The 19,210-nt window shown below is 42.3% G+C and overlaps 1 protein-coding gene across 1 annotated transcript; it reads left to right on the plus strand.

The window, feature by feature from the left end:
• The first annotated feature begins 7,209 nt into the window (after nt 1–7,209).
• CIMAP3 (ciliary microtubule associated protein 3) lies at nt 7,210–13,232 on the plus strand. The gene is made up of 6 exons (XM_019730572.2): nt 7,210–7,302; nt 7,555–7,697; nt 8,343–8,444; nt 9,196–9,326; nt 11,846–11,963; nt 13,002–13,232. The coding sequence occupies exons 1-6, from the start codon at nt 7,284–7,286 to the stop codon at nt 13,068–13,070; spliced, it is 582 nt and encodes a 193-aa protein (XP_019586131.2). The 5' UTR covers nt 7,210–7,283; the 3' UTR covers nt 13,071–13,232.
• The last annotated feature ends 5,978 nt before the right edge of the window (nt 13,233–19,210 follow it).

The following is a 19,210-nucleotide window of genomic DNA, read 5'->3' on the forward strand; positions in this document are numbered from 1 at the left end:
TGGGCTTTGAAGAATTGTAAGATTGGGGTAGGCAGTGAGGGGAAGGGGAAGACATTACAGGCAAAGGGTAAAGAGAGTGTGTGAGCAAAGGCGTATAAAACGTGTTTAGTGAATAGACATGTGGGGACAGAGCCCCAGAAAGCAGTTTCCAGGCTCTCGGCCTCACATAGAAAGGTGCTGGCTCAGGTAGTAAATGGCCATCAACTGTGATTGGATGGCCATCAGCTGTGGCTAGTTGGCCGTCAGCTGTAACCAGTGAGCCATTGGCCACTAATATAACTGCCGTGGCTACGCTAGCAGAAAATGGGGGCTAGCAAGACGCTGGTGGCTGAGCTAGCAAGAGCGGATTGCAGAGAGGCGGATGCCACCAGCGAGAATATAGTGGTATGAATCCCCTATCTATGTCTCCATGGGTATTCCTTTTTGGCCTCACCATATCCTGCATTCTAGTGTGGGGAGCGGGAGCAGAGACCCCGCAAGCCGCCCCGCACGACAAGACCATTTTGGCTGAAGCAGAAATTTGTTATAGGACAATGGTAGTGGATAATGTTTGGAAGGTGGGCTGGATTAATTTTAAGTATAAAATTCTAGAAATGTTCAGGTTGCAAGTATTTCTATTAAAAGATACTCTTTCTAATATTATCACCATCATTTCTCTCCATCAGCAACACAAAATACGTGTTAACATCTGGATGTAATTTGGAACGATGGAACACTAGAGAGATCTTGGTGACCTTTGGAGGGGACATTTTGGGAACCATACATTCTTATATAAAATTATTAAATAACCATGGCTTAAATCATTCCGAAGAACAGGTGTGGATAGAATGTTCAAAAAGTAGCACCTAAAGAGGAAAAGTTCCGTAGGCACTAATTGTACCCAAAATTACGCATAAATAATGAAGAAAAGGATTTAAGAACAGCTAATAACTTCCAAGGGCTTTTATTTACTTTCCAATAAAGACATGCTTTGATGTCAGGCACGAAATGTCCACAACATAAAAACCTAAGCACAATGTGGAAACAGATGCTTATCAGCTCTGGGAACTGCCAAAAAGGCTATTAAGCTGGTGCTTTTTCCATGGTGATGGTCTCCACCACCCTGTTAGGAGGCATTGTCATAGTTCTGTCTTAATTAGCAGAGAAGGCGGTGCGAATAGGGAAGTGTAGGTTAGAGGTCCACCGAGTGGTGTTTATAGGGCAGGAGATCTGTTGAATTATTGATTAGCTACATACACATCTGGGTGAACTGCTCTCCACTTGAAAGGCCTTGTGATAACCAGGAGCTCAGATGGCATACAGAGCAACTCTGAGCTCTGCTAGACCAGTACTGACGGCAACCATGGCAAAGCTTATTCTCCTCACAGATGGGTTTGTCACCAGAGATAGAGCCTTGCCTTACTGGATTTCTCTTTCCCTCTGGATCTGGCAGCCATAAAGCAGTCTTCACGTTATACCTCAACGCTTTTTCCTGACATGTACCTAGCAATCTACCTGTTGTTCTCTGAATCTCAATTGACCCTGGTAACATTTCCACCTTCATTTACGCCATGGACGTGGTCCTAAAAGGAAGGCTTGTTATCTTTCTCTCTCATCATTTGTTAGGCTGTTCCTTTGTCTCCATTCATCTTCCTGTACCACCTCATTTTAATTGCTATTATTTTTATGTACATGCTGGTGTCCTTGGTCTAGCTTTTCTAGGGATGAAAATCAATAGGAACTGAGACAGAGTAATACAAGCTGCCTTTCTTCTACTGTTTTCAGAATTATTTCTCTTTTATCCCCACTGTTGTACTAAGTTACTGATGTATCCCAAGAATGTCACTGTTAGTCATGCAAAGAGGTTGATTCAGTAAATTGCCTAGAGCCGGTATCCACTGTTTATAAGTTGCTTTAGAGCTGTGATTTACAGTTTTTTTTAATAGCTTCAGAACATTTTCCAAATGAAACTTCTAGCTCAATTTATAAAACATAAGATTACAAGTGCTCTGGTGGAAGCCAGGGAGAGGTGTCTGGAATAGCTCCTCATTGTTCATATCTCTTCTCTTCCATTGTAAGAATTCCCTAAAATGTGGTTCAAGAAAAATAAAAAATTCAAGGCACCAGAAGATATTGAATTCACTGCTTTAAAGTAGTATGCTTTATCTGTGGAAGGTTTGTACTCAGTTCAGGGAGGTGAAGCATATATGGATGTGTAGTCATTGAGTAGAGTGGATTTGGGGTAATTTCAGTCAGTCGATCTTCCATTGATAGCAGACTTTAAATTCTGCATTTGTTTTTGACATGAAAGGTGGAAGAAGAGAAAGCCATGGCCATTTTTGACTGAGAGAAGGGAAGGGTAGATCTACCAGTGACTTCACTGAGAAGCCTACTCTTTGGTGTAACTCCTAAGAGCCACTTGGGCTGTAACAACCTATGACACATAGGATGGCACCCAAGTCCTCAGAATTAGATTCCACAGGATATGGACAAGTTCTGAGTACATGTTTTCTTTCTCTCTAGGTCTGACCTTTCTGCTGAATGCTCAGCTAGGTAAGTCATGAACTCTATGTTTTATCTTTGACACAATCCTTTCCTGCCGTAAACCTCAAATTCCTATAAATTATTCATAATGCAATTGTCTGCTAAATATGTGTGATTTTAAATATTCCAATAATACTTTAAAAACTATTTATATCAAGAGATAAGCCATACTAGGGAAAGAGAGCTACTATCTAATTCATAGACAGATGGGTTTCATGTTAGGAGAATCTATTGATTTGGATTGGCTGTCACTGCTTTCTATCTCCTTTTGCATGACCATCTCAGAGTTACAAACTGTTATTCATTGGGCTTCAAAGGATGGCTGGGTATCCTTTCTTCAGTAGTTCCTGGGCTTATACAAGATCGCAAGATGAATCTGTCAAAGTTAGCAATAACCAACCCCAAGTCAGTGACTAGTTCCCCAGTTAGAATCTTTGAACCCATCTATTTGCAAGAGTGTCACACAGAGCTCAGAACCTGAAACAAAGGGAGAGAAACAGAGGCAGGACCAAAACTCATGGCACATGTTGGTGGCACCTAAATCAGGCCATTGTCCTTAATCCTGACTCCCCACAGGTTCTGCCTACCAGCTGATATGCTACTTCACCAACTGGGCCCAGTACCGGCCAGGCCTAGGGCGTTTCAAGCCTGATGACGTCGACCCCTGCCTCTGTACTCACCTGATCTACGCCTTTGCTGGGATGCAGAACAACGAGGTCACCACCATCGAATGGAATGATTTGACCATGACAAACTTTCAATGGCCTGAAAAACAAGTAAGAGAAGGGAGAGATAATTCATTTGGTCTTTCCTGGGTCATTACTTTCCCAATATTAATGTGCAGACAGAGCATCACCTAGGGTCTTCCTAAAATGCAGTTCAGATTCAGAAAGTCTGAGGTGGGGACCAAAACTCTGCTTTTCTAATAAGCTCTCAGATGTTGCTGAGACTTCTGGTCTAGGAGCCACATTTTAACACGTTGCGTACGGTGGGGTTTAAATCCCTCATGAAGATTCTCGTGATCCGTATGCAACGTGTTAAGTAGCAAGAGTGTAGATAACAGAGCACATTGCCTGCTCTAGCAGGTATTCAAAAAATATTACTTCTGTTTCTTCCTTTCTTTGTGAATATCTTTTTTATGACCCAGGAAACTGCAAGCCATCTTAGCTACTTGCACAGGAGACAGGAGGCAGAGGATACTGAAGATTAGACATCGTTGAGCCTAAGAAAGATGAGTTTGCTATATTTTTAATAGAGTTCTATTTTATATAAAAACAAAACAAACAAAAAACCCTGGTGTCTTCTAATTTTTGATTTGTTCAGTTTAGTTATATCTAGGGTAAGACTACAGGTCATTGCCACCATCAGGAGTGACATTATCATAAATGCAGCTACTAGAATTTAAGTTATGATACCTAAGAAGAAATAAGTCCCTTTAGAGTGGTGTTTCCTGAAATGTGGTCCATTGACGACAAGCATCAAAATCACATGGGGCACTTGATAAAAGTGCCAAAACCTAACCCAAACCAACTGAATCAAAATCTCTGGGAGAGGGGCTATAAATCTGGCATTTTAATAATGTCCTCCCACTCTTACTCTTGAACTTAATTCTTGCATAAACCGATGTTTGAGAACCACTATTCCAGAAAATGTATGTAATTCTAAGCCACATGGAGGCTAAGAAAGTAACTATGCTCAAACAACATTTACCATTTCATCTGACGGACTACAATATGAGGTAATTACGCTTTTATTTTGTGTGTGTGTGTGTGTATAGTCAATACATTCCTTTAAAAAGATAAGCCCAGTCCCATAATTTAGATTTCGCAAAAGAGCCCTGAGTAAATGTATGAATGATAACAACACAAAGAATTTTTATAAAGAAGGTTTTTATTAGGAGTCTGCAGAATGCAAAAGCAGCACAGAGAGAGGGTTCCTAATTCTGTTCTGGGGCAGGATCTGGAAGCACTTCCTAGAGAAAATGATGCTCAAGCTCAGTCTGGAGGAAAACTGGTGTTAACCAATTAGATGATGATGGGAGCTGCACCAATGAAGACGCGTAGATATGTGTGAGCAAGTGGGTAAAAGGATGTTTACATAGTACCGAGATATGACAAAGCTTGTCTTTTAGAAAGATTCACTCTGGCTTTAACCATGAATTAGAAGGAGGTAGGGAGGTAGGGATAGAGTTAGGAAACGATTGCAGTAAATCAAGCAAGAGATGCTGGTGGCCCCGACAACGGCTTTAACAGTGAGGACAGAAAGGGGATTATACAAGGGATATTAGCAGGGAAATATTAATAGGATCTGGAGACCAGTTGAAAGTGGAAGAGAGAGGATTTCTAGTTTTCTGATTTTGAGGACTGGCTTGGTTGTGGTGCTATTAACTAAGATGGTAGAAACAGGAAGAAGAGCAGATTTAGAGTAAGAAGAAGAACTGATTAATTTGTCTTTGAACATGGTGAGTGTAAGGAATCTGTAGGACATCCTAAAGGAATGCTCAATAGACATTGGACGAACAGCAGTCTGGAGTTCAGGACAAAGAAATTCACCTGATATATTGTATTGAAGTCATCAGCAGGGGTAGGCGATTAGAGATCACCAAAGAAAAGTGAAGGGAGTGAGAAAAGCCAAGGACTAAGGTCGGTTATAGATTTACCCTCTTCCAAGACAGAGATTTTTCTCTACCATCCCATATATCAGATCATCAGCCAGCCTCCCAATAGTTTCGATGTTAATCAAAAAGTCAATCTACTAAATTATTGAATAGCTCCAGTTGTCAGAAAGAATGTCTCTATTCTTAGAGGCAACATGGTTCCAATCATAATTTATAACTTCTAGTCATTGGTTCTAGCTCTGCCCACTGAAGTAACAGAAAGAAACTGCACCTTTTGCAATATATTGGTTTGATATTTCACAACAGCTAAAATTTCCTGCCTATAATTTCTCTTCTTTGGTGAAACATCCCAGTTCCTTCAGCCAGTACCCACATGACCATTTTCAAAGCCACTCTTCATTGGAACACACTCTAGCACACCCTAATAATGCAATGATAAGAACTGAATCTAGTATTCCAAATGAGATTAGAGTCACACAAAATACAGGTGGATGAACCTCTAGCACTGAATGGGAACCTGGCTGTTACCACCTTCCTCACTGGCCAGTTCAGCATTTCATTTGATAGGATGTAAGACATGTTTCATGTCACTAATAATGTAAATGCTAATTTCAAAAGCACTGTGCGTACCCCAAAAATATTAATTTTATCTAAAATATTAATAAAAGTAAAAGTTATCAATCAATGCCAAGATTTCTTTACATTTTATTTATTATCAGTATTACTGCAATTCGAGTAGACAGAATGGTTGGAATAAATTATACAATAACTTTGACACCATATCTTTATTCCATGTAAGCTTTGTTTCTCATAACGACCTTCTATATTACTGCGCTTTCTGGGTTATTTCTTGCAATTAAAAAAAAAAAAAGACTTTTTCAATGTCTATACATAAGTTAAGTACAGCCAGTTATTTTTTTTGTAGAGTCCAGCAGGACATTTGAATGTTATATAGGACATGAGACAATTCACTGTATGGCCAATGCGCTGCCGAGGGTCCGGTCCCCTAGCCCATTGACCGGGGGCATCCCCCCAATATTTTATAACAAGGAAAATGCTTTCACAAGTGTCCAAAATATCCTCCAGGATTCAGTATCACCTTTTTAGGGGAAACCCTACATTAGATCTATGAAATCATCGTGGCAGACAGTGCTAGCCCAGGGTATGTGTGGATCCTAGGGTCATTCTTAGGAGCCAGTCACACTGTGTGTTCTGTTGCCTCCCACACCTGAAGCCATGCTAAAATCAAGAGAAAACAAGTTAGTGGTAATATCCAGGACAAAGGTAAAGAAGTCGACACACGCCCTGCCGTTTCTTCTTGGGTTAGGGAGTGCTCCTGAGCTGGCTGGATAGTGTCTTCAGTACTAGTAACCTCTTGCATGGTCACCTACGAAGTACGAGGCACTGAATCGCTTTAATGCTGCTGTCTTAATCCTCTCAACAACCCTATAAAGAGGAAATATTTTTCCCAATTTACAGACGAGGAAACTGGGATTTAGACATTTAAGTGGCTACCCAAGATTTTACAAGTAGTCAGCACTTTTGTGATTCTGCTGCACTCTTACAGCTCCACTCATGGCTCCCAGCCCTTTTAAAGCCACATGTCCCGTTTAGGGGGACAAGGGGACAACCTGATGGGAAGAGCTTGAGCAAAAGGAAACACGGGTCTAAGAGGCGCCTAACAACTAACTATCTGGGCTCTAAGGGTCCCCAATTCCCCTGTTCTGGCCGTTGCCCTGAAAGCCCACTCCCATTCGCCATCACTGCAGCGGCTGCATTTTTCTACGTCTCTGGTCCTAGTACCCGGACTTTCCAAGCATTGCGAGCCCCAGTGTCCCTCTCTCCTCAGCGCATTCCCGGTGGCCCAGTTTCCAAAGCCCTTCGGCCCACCCTTTCACTCCTACAGCCAGGGGTCCAGCAAACCCAGCTACCCCCAGCCCAGCTGCAGAGTCCACACTCTTGTGGGATTCTGGCCCCGGGGGTTGCAGGTTCCCGCCCCAACTTCGGCTCCTCGGGAGACCCCACTCGCTGCGCAGGCGCGCTCGGAGCCACGCCCCTTGGGGACCGCAGCTGGAGCTAGTCAAGCTCGCCCCTGTTCCCTTGGCAACGCGGTACACCGACGCGAACCCGGGCAGCGCGCGCGATGTGCTTCAACAAAGCGGGTGAGGAGGGCTGCGGTAGTAGAGGGGTCGAGTGGAGAGCCAGAGGAAGGCTGGGGAGGCTGGGAAAGGCCAAGTGGGCGAAATGCAGTCGCTTCCCTTCGTGGAGTTTGGTCTGGTTCTTAAGAACTCGGTTGGCCCCTGTTCTCTGCTCTGCCTCCACACACCCCACCCTCCCCCAACACGCTCAGTTGTGTGTGTGTGTGGGGGGGGCTTCCCTCATGTGGAGTTTCTTGATCTTTTCTTGATCTTCAGCGACACTGCTTACCTACCCCTTTGGAACATGTCAACAGAAGAAGATCTTCCCTCACTTCCATCCTCCAAACTTTTTGGGGAACAAGTTTGTCCCTCTGAGGGGAGAACCCCACAGAGGGCCTGGATGTTACATAACAGAAAATGTGAGTATATTCACCTTCCCTTAGGTGGTTCTCAGTTACCCATCTGTCTAAAGATACCCAAGTTTTTTGGAAGAAAAACTATGGAATTTGTGATCTGCCGGGTCCCAACATGAGAAGGTGTCCTTTTCCTCTGCAATCACCTGTCAGGGTCAACGTCAGAAATCATAGGACCGTTGCTCTCTCCTTTCCATCCCGCCCCCTCCCCCCCTCCCAAATTCAAGCCTTTGTTTCTTATAGTACCCAGTATAGTCCCTACTCCATTCCTACCTCCAAAGAAAGGCCTGTGAACCAATGCCAATTACCCTCCCATTAGTCCAAATCTGGAAGTGGGTGTGCTGGTAGATTAGTTTATGAAATGATGTGATCAGACTGACACTTGGATTAGAGCAAATTCAGTTCTGTGGGGTTCAGAGGACTGGATTCACTGGAAGGAGTACAAATGTCACTTACTCTACCTATCCAGGCACCTTTACAAAATTACCTGTGTTACTTAGGCAGTTGTTTGTATGGTCTTGACCCAGAGGAGTCAAGAAAGAGAGCAACTTTTGCAGAGAAGATTCAAATAAGAACATTCTAAGTTCCGTCTGTTTTGATGACTATAACATTCTCTGTTTTTTCTCTCTCTTTTTTTCATACTACCCAAAGAATATGTATGACTTGGTATACAACCTCTCTAAGATCCCGACCAGTAAAAAAGGATATACTTTTGGAGCCAGAACAGCCGTAAGGTTTAAGCCAATCGTCAAGGTCAGAAATAGCTGCATGTGCTTAAATTTTAGTGTGATCCGTGGTGTTGCATGTATTTGCATTGGAGAGCAAAGGGCACAGAGTGGAGGTTACCTAAACTATATGAGCTGAAATTCAAGAAAAATAGACATCTAGGCAAAAGGTATTAAGCCTATCTGAAAAACGTGGGTGTTAGCATTGCACGTGTGTGTGGCAGTGTCCTGGAAAAGTGGGAAACAATTCTCGGAAGAAAGAGTCCAAGACAGCTTCAGTGCTGAGACACCTGACATTAAAATACTGGAAGCTTTTTTATATGCATCGTTGTTATCTTGTTAGTTAAAAAACAAATGCAACTTTTCCACCTTTTTGTGTGATTAGATTTCAAGTCTACAAGTCTTAGTATAGAATCCTAATCTTTTGGACGTTTTCCTGACACTTCTGCTCAAGAAGAGGGGTACTGACTCAAAAAACAAAACAAAACAAAAATCTGAGTGGGATGGTAGAGGTAGTAGCCACAACAAGCTACCTTATTTCTCTCCCCAGCCTAAGTTGATTTCTACAACTTAAGCATGATGTACCTTTAGGGAGCTGAACCCCATCTTTATCTTGGTTTCTACCTACAATGTGCCTATTTCTATAGCTTGAGGTGGTTAAACCATAGCTGATACATGAACAGGAAGAGCATGCTCATCCTGGTTTTTGTCTTCTTGTAAGGCTTTATATGTGTATACATATATCACCCTCTAACATATGATCTTTTTCTTGGAAACAGGATACGACGCCTTACTCAGGCATGTACCAGACGGTAAATCCTCGGGAGCAAAAACACAAACAAAATTTTGCTCCATTTAATGCCTTGTTGCCTCGATTTAGGACATACTCAAAGGACACGTATTATCCTGGGTATGTCTCCTCTTTTCTGGTGCACTTCAATAAAGAGCAATAGGACAGGAAATACAAAGAAGGGGTTACATCAAAACCAAGCCAGCTACACCATAGCCAAGATATGGAAACAACTGAAATGCCCATCAATAGACGATTGGAGCAAGAAATTGTGGTACATTTATACAATGGAGTATTACTCTTCCATAAAAGGAATGAAATCTTACCATGTACAACAACATGGATGGCCCAAGAGGGCATTATACTAAGTGAGATAAATCAGACTGAGAAAGACAAATACCATATGATCTCACTTATATGTGGAATCTAAAGAACAGCATAAATGAACAAACAAAACAGAAATAGACTCAGATACAGAGAACACACTGATGGTTGCTGGATGGGAGGAGGGTTGTGGGGCCTGGGTGAGAAAGGTGAAGGGATTAGGAAGTACAAAATAGTCACGGGGATGTGAAATGCAGTGTGGGAAATATAGTCAACAATGTTATCAAAACAATGTATAGTGTCAGATGGGTATTAGGTTATTGGGGGAAATCACTTCATAACTTATATAAATGCCTAACCAGTACACTGTACACTTGCAACTAATATAAACTATATATATATATATATATATATATATAGTATACATATAAACTATATATATAATATAATGTCAACTATAATTTTTAAAATACATAGCTATGTACGGTGTCAGATGGGTAGTAGATTTATTGGGGTTATCACTTTGTGAGGTGTGTAAATGTCTAATCACTACATTGTTTTTTACACCTGAAGCGAATAATAAACAATAAATAAATAAAAACTTCTAGTTATAAGATAAGTAAATCCTGGGGATGTAATCTATAGCATGTGACTACAGTTAATATTAGGTTGGTGCAAAAGTCTTTGCAGTTTTTGGAATTATTTTTAATCTTGTAAACCGCAATGACTTTTGCACCAACCTAATACTACTGTATTGTATACGTGAAAGTTGTTAAGAGAGAAGATCTTGAAAGTTCTTATCACAAGAAAAGAATTTGTCGTTATGCATGGTGAGGGTTGTTAACTAAACTTACTTTGGTGGTCATTTCACAATATATACATATATCCAGTCATTGTGTTGTCCACCTAGAACTAATAACAATGCTGTACGTCAATTATATCTCAATTTTAAAACTGAATATTAAAAAATAATAAATTTTAAGAAAACCACGCAAACTAAATAACCACTTATCTTTAAAGATGCCACCTCTTGCCTTCTGGTATCATATGATGGCTGGTATCAAAGAATTGTAAATCACAGTGATTCATTTAATAAATATTTATAAACGTGCCAGGCAATTTTGTAGGTTCCAGAGATTTTTCATTAAACCCATCACACAAAGCTTCTGATTCCTTGGAGCTTGCACTGCGGAGTCTAACAGATGAAACACCAATAAACAGGGAAATATCGATAGTAATAAGGAGAGCGGCCATGTAATGTATGAGTCTGACCGTGACACTTCTGAGAGTGAAAGGGAACCTTAATAATAATTATACCAAGACAGTAGCCAACATAAGCGAGGATTGTCTTGGGCAAACCAGAAAGCGTGGTAACCTAGTGATGTGCTCTGAAGAAAATAAAACAGGATGATGACATGATACGGAGTGATGGACCGGAGGCTCCTTTATCAAGGGGAAATGACTCTTGATCTGAAATCAGAATAAGACTGAATCGGCCTTGAGAAGATCTGGGCCCAGAGCTGCCCGAGCAGAAGGAACAGCAAAGCCAAGGGCTATAAGTTGGGAGGGAATTGGGTGTGAGGGAAAAAGAAAGAAGGTTCGTTAGTATGGCTCCCGTGTAGTGAGCAAGGAGGAAATGAGACAGAGGAGAAGGGACTGGGCTAAAGTACATAGCCTGTAGGTCAAGTGCTTTAGGAAGCCCTACACAATGGATGGAATTGTAGGGCAAAGGGTCAAGGTCCTTGTGTTACTGATGAGAAACCCAAGGATCAGAGAGTGAATGTAACTTGCTCAAGGTTGCAATATGGAGGTAGAAGTGTTGAATCTTGACCCCTGTGTACACCATAAGCGTTATGTACACCACAGCACAGAGTCTACACCGAAAGGCACAGTGTTTTAAGCAAAAGCAACTATAAAATAATCCCACTGTTAAGAAAATTGAACTGGTTCTGCTTTGCTGTCCCTAGATTGCTGATAGATTACATTATCACTGCATTGATATGCCCAATTTGAAATCATGGGCAATACTAATTCATCACTGTGGTAGCGTGCACTTATCACCCATCACTTCCGGGATCTTCTGGTCTCTCGGCTAAAAATGCTGAGCTGCAGAAATATTTTTTAAACTACAGTCAATTTTTACCCTAGCTGGATGTCAAGACTAGATATCTTTCACACTAACACCTAATTAGAAATACATCAAAGCTGATTAATCCCAAGGAGTTAGGCGTAGTGCAGGGACAGCTGTGGTAGTGATGGCATTCGTATATGGTCACTAACTCATTATACGTGATGTTATATATTTTTATTTCTAGCCCTGGCACATACAACCCAGAAATAAAGCCACCCCCCAAAATCAGCTGGCCAATGAAATTTGGATCTCCAGACTGGACTCAGGTTCCATGTCTACAGAAGAGAACCCTCAAAACTGAGGTAATATGATCAGGCATCTCTAGGGCACTATCAAGTCCTTCTATATGTGTCAGGGATTCTTAGCCAGGAACCTGCAAAGGAGCTGCAGGAAGTCTTGTTCTCCTGAAATTATTTGCACAATTGTGTGTGTTTATGCATCTGAGATCATCACGTGATTTTATTAGATGTTTTTAAAGGTGTGCCTGAGTGAACAAAAGTCACATTTTCTTATTTAATCCTCAAATAATTTTCTGCGGTAGGTACAGGAGAATTATCCCTGTGGGATAGAAGAGGAAATCGAGGCTCAGTTGGATTAAGTGACTTGTGCAGGTTGCACAGCTTGGATCTAAATCTTGTGACTCCCAAGCCGGTGCTCTTTCCATCACATCGCTTGAGTAGTAGATCATGAGGGGGCTGTAGAACATTCTGTAGGGGTATGGATTCTGGGGATAGACTACCTGGGTTCAAATACTAGCTCCAAATATTTACTTGCTGTGTGATCTTGGGCAAGTCCCCTAATTTTTCTTAGCCTTAATTTGCTTATCTACAAAGTGGGTATAATCATAGAATCATCTGATAAGGTTGTAAAGATCGAATAACATAAAAAAAGCACTTAGTACTGTACCTATAGCATAATAAGGGCTCAATCCATATTAGCTGTCATAATTCTAGAGGTGCCTTTTCCCCCCTTGGTGAACTTTGGATAATTCCATCAATGTTTATTAAATGCCTAGTGTATTGGTATCAATACGCCAGGACGTATGAGTAACATTCAAGAATTAAATACATAATCTTTGTTTTCAAAAAGTTTACCAGCTCTACTTAGAGATTTTTACCAAATAAAAAGTAATTCTTACCGTGCTAGACACCAGACTAAGATGACAAAGAGTCTATGTACATACAGAAGTTGAGAGAATGACTAAGGCTGGACGGCTACCGGGTGGATTTTAGCAAGGCCGCTCCAGCTAGAACTGGCAGTTCTATTTTATATAGCCAGGAAGACCAGAGACAGAGAGTTCTGGTCAGAATATTGACTGAGACAACTTTCTTTCATTGTAGCTGTCCACCGACAAAGACTTTAGAAAGTTTCGGAACCGTGTGGCCTACCTAAGCCTGTTTTACAGTTGAGAAGCTGGGACTACCTTCACTTGTTCCTCCTGACCCCAAACTCTCCAGCGGGGAGGACAGAGCGTTGCTGTGACCCTCTTGTCTGTCAGCTTGGGGCCCAGGGAGGGGCGAGGGGCGCTTATGTGAGAGCATATGTGAGAGCAAAAAGACTAGTTCAGAGTACTCTCTCTCCGTGTGTTGGTTTGTTGTACACATACGAAGATGAGTCTGGGGGTTTGTTACTGTTGCGTGTTCACTGGGATGGCAAACACTGTGAATCATTCATCCATCAGTCTCTGAATCTTCAGCACAGGATTTGAGTAAACAATCAATTCCAGTTAGACGGGAAATCAAATTATTTGCATCCCCAGGCTAGGCTATTGAAATGCTTCTCCAGCCATTGACCTGGATGGAACACAATGGCATATGGCTTTGGGGCTGTGGGAAAAATGGTGCCAGACAATTCAAAACCCAAAAAGGAAATTCAGATTGATTTTTTTTTTTAAGTAAAAAAGTGTTCTGCCGCCATCAACCTGCCTTTTCCCAGGCTGCTTATGCTTTGAGCTATGAGAGGCCAGGTACAGGAACACTAGAGTAGACGGGCAGCAAGATGCCTTGGAGAGTGAAAGTGTTTTCCCCACTGCATTTTCAGCCTGAATTACCCATGTTGGTTACCTCATAGTAAGCCCAGAAGCCAGCGTCATGCGTGAGGAGCAGGTGACCCTGCTCCTGGGAGCTGGGCACAGACTGAGGTGTCAGAAGTCCCGAGCCAGCTGCAGGGTCCTCCCATAGGAGGGGAGCCCCTTAATGAGCTTCTCTGCAGAGACCTCACTATCTCTCTGATACTTCATGGAATATTCCTGAACAAAGGACCATGGACATTATTTCCTCACCAGTGTTTGTCCCATTTGATTAACAAAGTCTAGCTAATTGTCCCCCCAAAGGGAAAGTCTCTTTCCCAACAACAAAGGCTCTCCCCAGTCTTCCCTCTTCCTACGTTTGAAGCTTTTCTTTCTCATCTGGTTAAAATAATGTATATCACCTTGATCTTGGATCCTACGTGCAGGGAACTGTTGTGTCCTGTACATGAGTCCCAGCCACCATGCGTCATCACATTGATGAAATCAAGGAGCCTGAAACAGAAATTTTGAGCCATTAGGATCCTGGGGGCATTTTCTTATATGCAGTTTAAGAGCAAGAAATGGTTTCAGTAGGAAACCCATGAGGTCAAGTTGATAACCATATGGCCCCACCAATGTGGTTTCCTGGGGGCCTCCAGGAAACAGATTATCTTCTGTGACCTCCATAGGGGAGACAGGAAGTCTCCTCTACCTCCTGGAAAGAAACTGGACAAACCCAGAGCATAAGGTTAGGAAATAGGGTTTCCAAGAGCATGTGTCTCAGAAACAAACATCTTCAGGACCATAGGACTCACAGGTGAGTAGCTCTCCTGTTGCTTCGCCAATAATAGCTGTTTTGATTTTACGGCTTTTTTTTTTTTTTTCAAAACAAACTGCTAATGAAGATGGCTATTATAAGGATTTGCCATGGTCTTGAATCTTGTTCCTCTTCTCCCCAAAGCCCACCATAGTGACAATTTCAATGGACCACCACCTTATCCCAGAGGCAAAGTCCCCAAACCATTTTGACAATTGAAGGCACCAACTTTCTCAGTATTATGCTTACATAACTATTTGGGATGCTCTCCACCAAAACGTTTAGGAATCTCTGCTCTGGGATTGGGGGAGAGGGGGCCAGAAGACCCTATGTACTCGCTTCACAGTCTCTGCAATTTCATATCCTCTACCAAGGGTCCCTTTCCCAGCAGATATAGCTACTGTGATCAGTAGTCTGTGGTATCCTGTTTTCTTTAGCTTCGTCTCCAAAAGCCTCTAGCATTTCCTGGAAAGAGAAAAGAGGGTGGATTTTAGTGGCTGTTTTCATTATCTGTCTCCTATACTGAGTACTTATTGAGCTGGTTTCTAAGTCAGCAATTCCCCCATTTCTGGAAATAGCCCCTGAAATATAGGGGTAGGTCCTGGTAAGGTATAAATTGGAACAGAGGTACAGGCACTAACAGTCCCTGAATCCAAGTCACATTTAATGAGGGTCTAGGAGCTGTCTTGCCTACTGTGACTTCACCGTCCCTTTTAAAGCTTTAGCCTGGCATTTTCGTATAGCCGTGCTAAGCTCTTTCCTGCCTCCAAGCCATTGCTGTGCTGTTACAACTTCCTTAGAAAATTCTTCTTCCTATCCTTTGTATGCCTGGTTCCTTTTCATTCTTCATATCTTAGCTCAAATGTCGTTCATTTCCCTGACAATCCTGTTTGCTGCCATCGTGGCTCTTATCACCATTTGCAATTATTTGATTTCCTTCCTTCCTTCCTTCCTTCCTTCCTTCCTTCCTTACTTCCTTCCTTCCTTCCTGCTTTCCTTTCCTTCCTCCCTCCCTTCTCTCTCTCTCTCCCTCTCTCTCTCCCCCTCTCTCTTTCTTTCTTCTCTGTATCCTCCACTGTATTGTAAGCCCCAGGAATAGCGATCATGTTTGTATTGTTCACTGCTCTATTTCCAGTGTGAAGCACGGGTCTGGATCACAGTAGGTACCCAATACATACTTACTGAATAAATGATATAATGAATAGTTCCACCTTCTCAATTCAAGAATTTCTCCCTTGGATTCCTTTGGATACATATATCCTTCCAGTACATTCTCTTTGGGCTTAAGTGAGCCAGAGAGTCTGTTTCCGTTGCTTGCAACCCCATATACCTTAACCAGTGTGCTATCTGAGGGCAGCACCCTTTCCTATCCCCAGGAAATGCAACGCTCAGAAAATCACTAAGACTCCGGCTTCTCCACAAGAAGACCCACAGCTAGTACTCCATTCCCACATTAATCAAGGTAGGAAATTGTTGTTTGTCCTCAGGTGGGCTTCCCTGGGACCCTGGATATTCCACATTCAGGTCAGTGACATCAAATCCATGTTGACGAAGGGAGTCAGTGATGAAACATGACGCTTTTGTGTTGGGCAGCTGTGGAGACCATCGTGGTGAGTTAGGCAGAGTTTGTATGAACCTGGGCAAATCCCAGGCATCCTCCCCACACCATCTCTGACACCAATTTTCATTATGCGTTTCCTAATAACCCCTGCTGAATTTTTATAGTTAAGCTAAATTCAAAAATGTTAATCTTAATCTATTGATGTGTTTTTAATTTAAACTTTTTTCTTCAATTTTTAATTTAAACGTTTTTTATTCAAATACTATTGAAGAGTATTTTTCTATTTATTTATAAGATCAAAGTTGCATGTATGTTTTCTTTATTAGTAGGATCTTTCAGAGGCAGTTGTTCTGATATTAGGTTGGTGCAAAAGTAATTGCGGTTTAAAAGGTTAAGAATAATTGCAAGAACCACAATTACTTTTGCATCAACCTACTACTATGTTTCTTTGATTCTAAGATGTTCATTTTCTATATTTACTGTTTCCAAAATTGAGATGTGATTTACAGTCTGTGAATATATTTAATGAAGCACTTCTGATCCCCAAGGAATGTACTATTAAATATATTCTGAGTCCTATATTCAAAAGTGCCTTCATATCTAGAAAAGTTAGTTCTTCTGCTATAGTCAGCAATTTTATAGCCACTGTAAATACATGTTTAAACACCCTGAGTTTCTTCCTAATGATACCAAGCCTGTGATGAATCCTTTGTAAACAGGATCACAAACGTATTTTATCTATTTTTTTTAGTTCAGATATTTAGTAGCTAGTAGGTTCTTTCTTTCTTTTTTTTTTTTTAAAGATTTTATTGGGGAAGGAGAACAGGACTTTATTGGGGGACACTGTGTACTTCCAGGCCTTTTTTCTAAGTCAAGTTGTTGTCCTTTCAATCTCAGTTGTGGAGGGTGCCATTCAGCTTCAAGTTGTCCTTTCAGTCTTAGTTGTAGAGGGCACAGCTCAGCTCCAGGTCCAGTTACCATTGCTAGTTGCAGGGGTCGCTGCCCACCATCCCTTGCGGGACTCGAGGAATTGAACTGGCAACCTTGTGGTTGAGAGCCCACTGGCCCATGTGGGAATCGAACCGCCAGCCTTCGGAGTTAGGAGCATGGAGCTCTAACCACCTGAGCCACCGGGCTGGCCCTCATTTTTAATATAAGTATCCGAGTACATCACTTTCATAATTTAAAAAGTAACTTACCACTGATTTGGACAACTTTTTACATACACGTCAAGTCTAATCTCACCGTCTCTTTTTTCCAACTCAGAGGCTAAATGCCTGTGAGCTCACCAACCCTTTCTCACTGCTTCCCAGAAGAAAAGCCTATGATCCAGCCCAGGGCTGTCACATTCTCATCCGCTGAGTGCTTCTCCATCACCAAGCCTTTTCTCTCCTGCTTGTTGTTCTCTATGTTCTTCTGAGTGTTTGCCCACTCTCCATATACTGTTGCTGTTTCTCCGTGTCTGCTGCTGCCAGCCCTTCCTGCCTGCTGACACCAGCCTCCTCTTCTGCTCTCACTAGCGGCATGCCTCCAGTGGAGGCGATGACCCTTCCTCTCCCTGGAGGCTTGGCACAGTAGCTGGGTCTATCTGCAGGCAGCTCACTGGAGAGCCTCATATAACGTAGAGCACATAGACCAATCTCTAGGTCCTAAGCAGGAAACAAGAGCGAATAGTATACAGCAGCTGCCAGTCAAGAGCCCAGAGGAAGAGAAGGGGGAGAGGAACTCTGCCTACCCCAGGCAAAGATGTACAGACTATGTTGAGTTTAGTCTGGCTGTGGTTCCAAAGGTCCCACGAATATAAATCCCATCCCGGAACAAGTCATGCTTTTCAGGCCTCTGGGTATTGCTGCGTGACTCACACTCTGATTTTGGCAATTTCATAACCTGCATCAGGGGTTCCTTGGCCCACAGACATGGCTGCCAAGATTAGCAGACATGGAAAGCCCATGGCTTGGGCCTCAACTTCAAAAGCCGCTAACATTTCCTGTTGCAAGAGAGAGCACAGTATTGGTATTTATGGGTGGTGATAATTGCAGGGAAAATACAGCACTCGTAAACGACCCAAATTTTAATTTTAAAATGTAACAATATTTGGGGCAAAGAATCTTGCGTGTACTGAAATGTATGTGTGTACTAGGGGTACATGTGTCAGTGTGAGTGAGCTAAGGCTTGAGACCTAATTGTCTGGAATATTGTTCCCTGCTTCCTCAAGCAGTGTCTTACAGGAAACAAAGTCTAAGAGATTTCCACCACTTCCTAATTGCAATTATTCTCTATGGTTTGGTAGAAAATACATACTTCAGTTGGGTGTTACCAATATTAAATGGAGTGCCATGGGCATAGTTCCTAGAAACAGTGTCTGGCATATCGTAGATTTTCAGCAGTTATTGATTCTCTTACCTTCTTTTTCCCTTTCATTTAGACATGAAAGTCAGTCAAGGGTGGGGATCCTCAGAGGTCCTGAGCTATGTGAATGCACCTGGGGTTTCTTATCTCAATGAGGATGGTAAAGTGTTGCTTGTCCCCAGGTGGGCTGCCCTGGGACCCTGGTTCCTGAAACTCGAGGTCAATGCCATGAAACCCATACAGCCAGGGATATCCAATCACCAAGTCAATGAAAATCGTACAATTGCCAGCTGTAGCCACCATGGTAGTGAACCTGGAGAAGGCATGGTCCTTACTGGCACTCAGATGCCGTCACCTTTGTCCCCTCCCTTCCATCTCCCATACGGACTTCGTTTAGCCCAAGATCCAATAAATGTCATAGGAACCATCACCAGTCCATCCAGCTGGTCCTTAGAAATCCAACTTCAGCTCCAGCATCTACTCCTGGTGGTCGGATGCATTAATAATACGCCTACAGAGCCTATAGAGAGCAGTCAATAAAGCTGGACCAGCCTTTTGGTGCTTGTAGGTGAACCAGCCCTTAGTTATTTTAGGATCTTTCTCTCTCTCTCTCTCCCTCTCTCCCCCTGCCTCCCCCCCGCCCCGGTTCTCCAATTTTCTATCACAGAAGAGCTATGTGCTAGTTAAGTGAATATATGAGGCAGCCTGAAAGTACCAGAAGGGAGTAAAAGGGACTGTGAAAATGCCCAATATTCAAGTTCATTAAAACTGTGCTGTTCCCCTCCATAAAAAAACCTGTTTTGTGATTAGACTT

The sequence above is a fragment of the Rhinolophus sinicus genome, linkage group LG14 (genome assembly GCF_036562045.2).
Source record: "Rhinolophus sinicus isolate RSC01 linkage group LG14, ASM3656204v1, whole genome shotgun sequence".
Taxonomy (NCBI): Eukaryota; Metazoa; Chordata; class Mammalia; order Chiroptera; family Rhinolophidae; genus Rhinolophus; species Rhinolophus sinicus.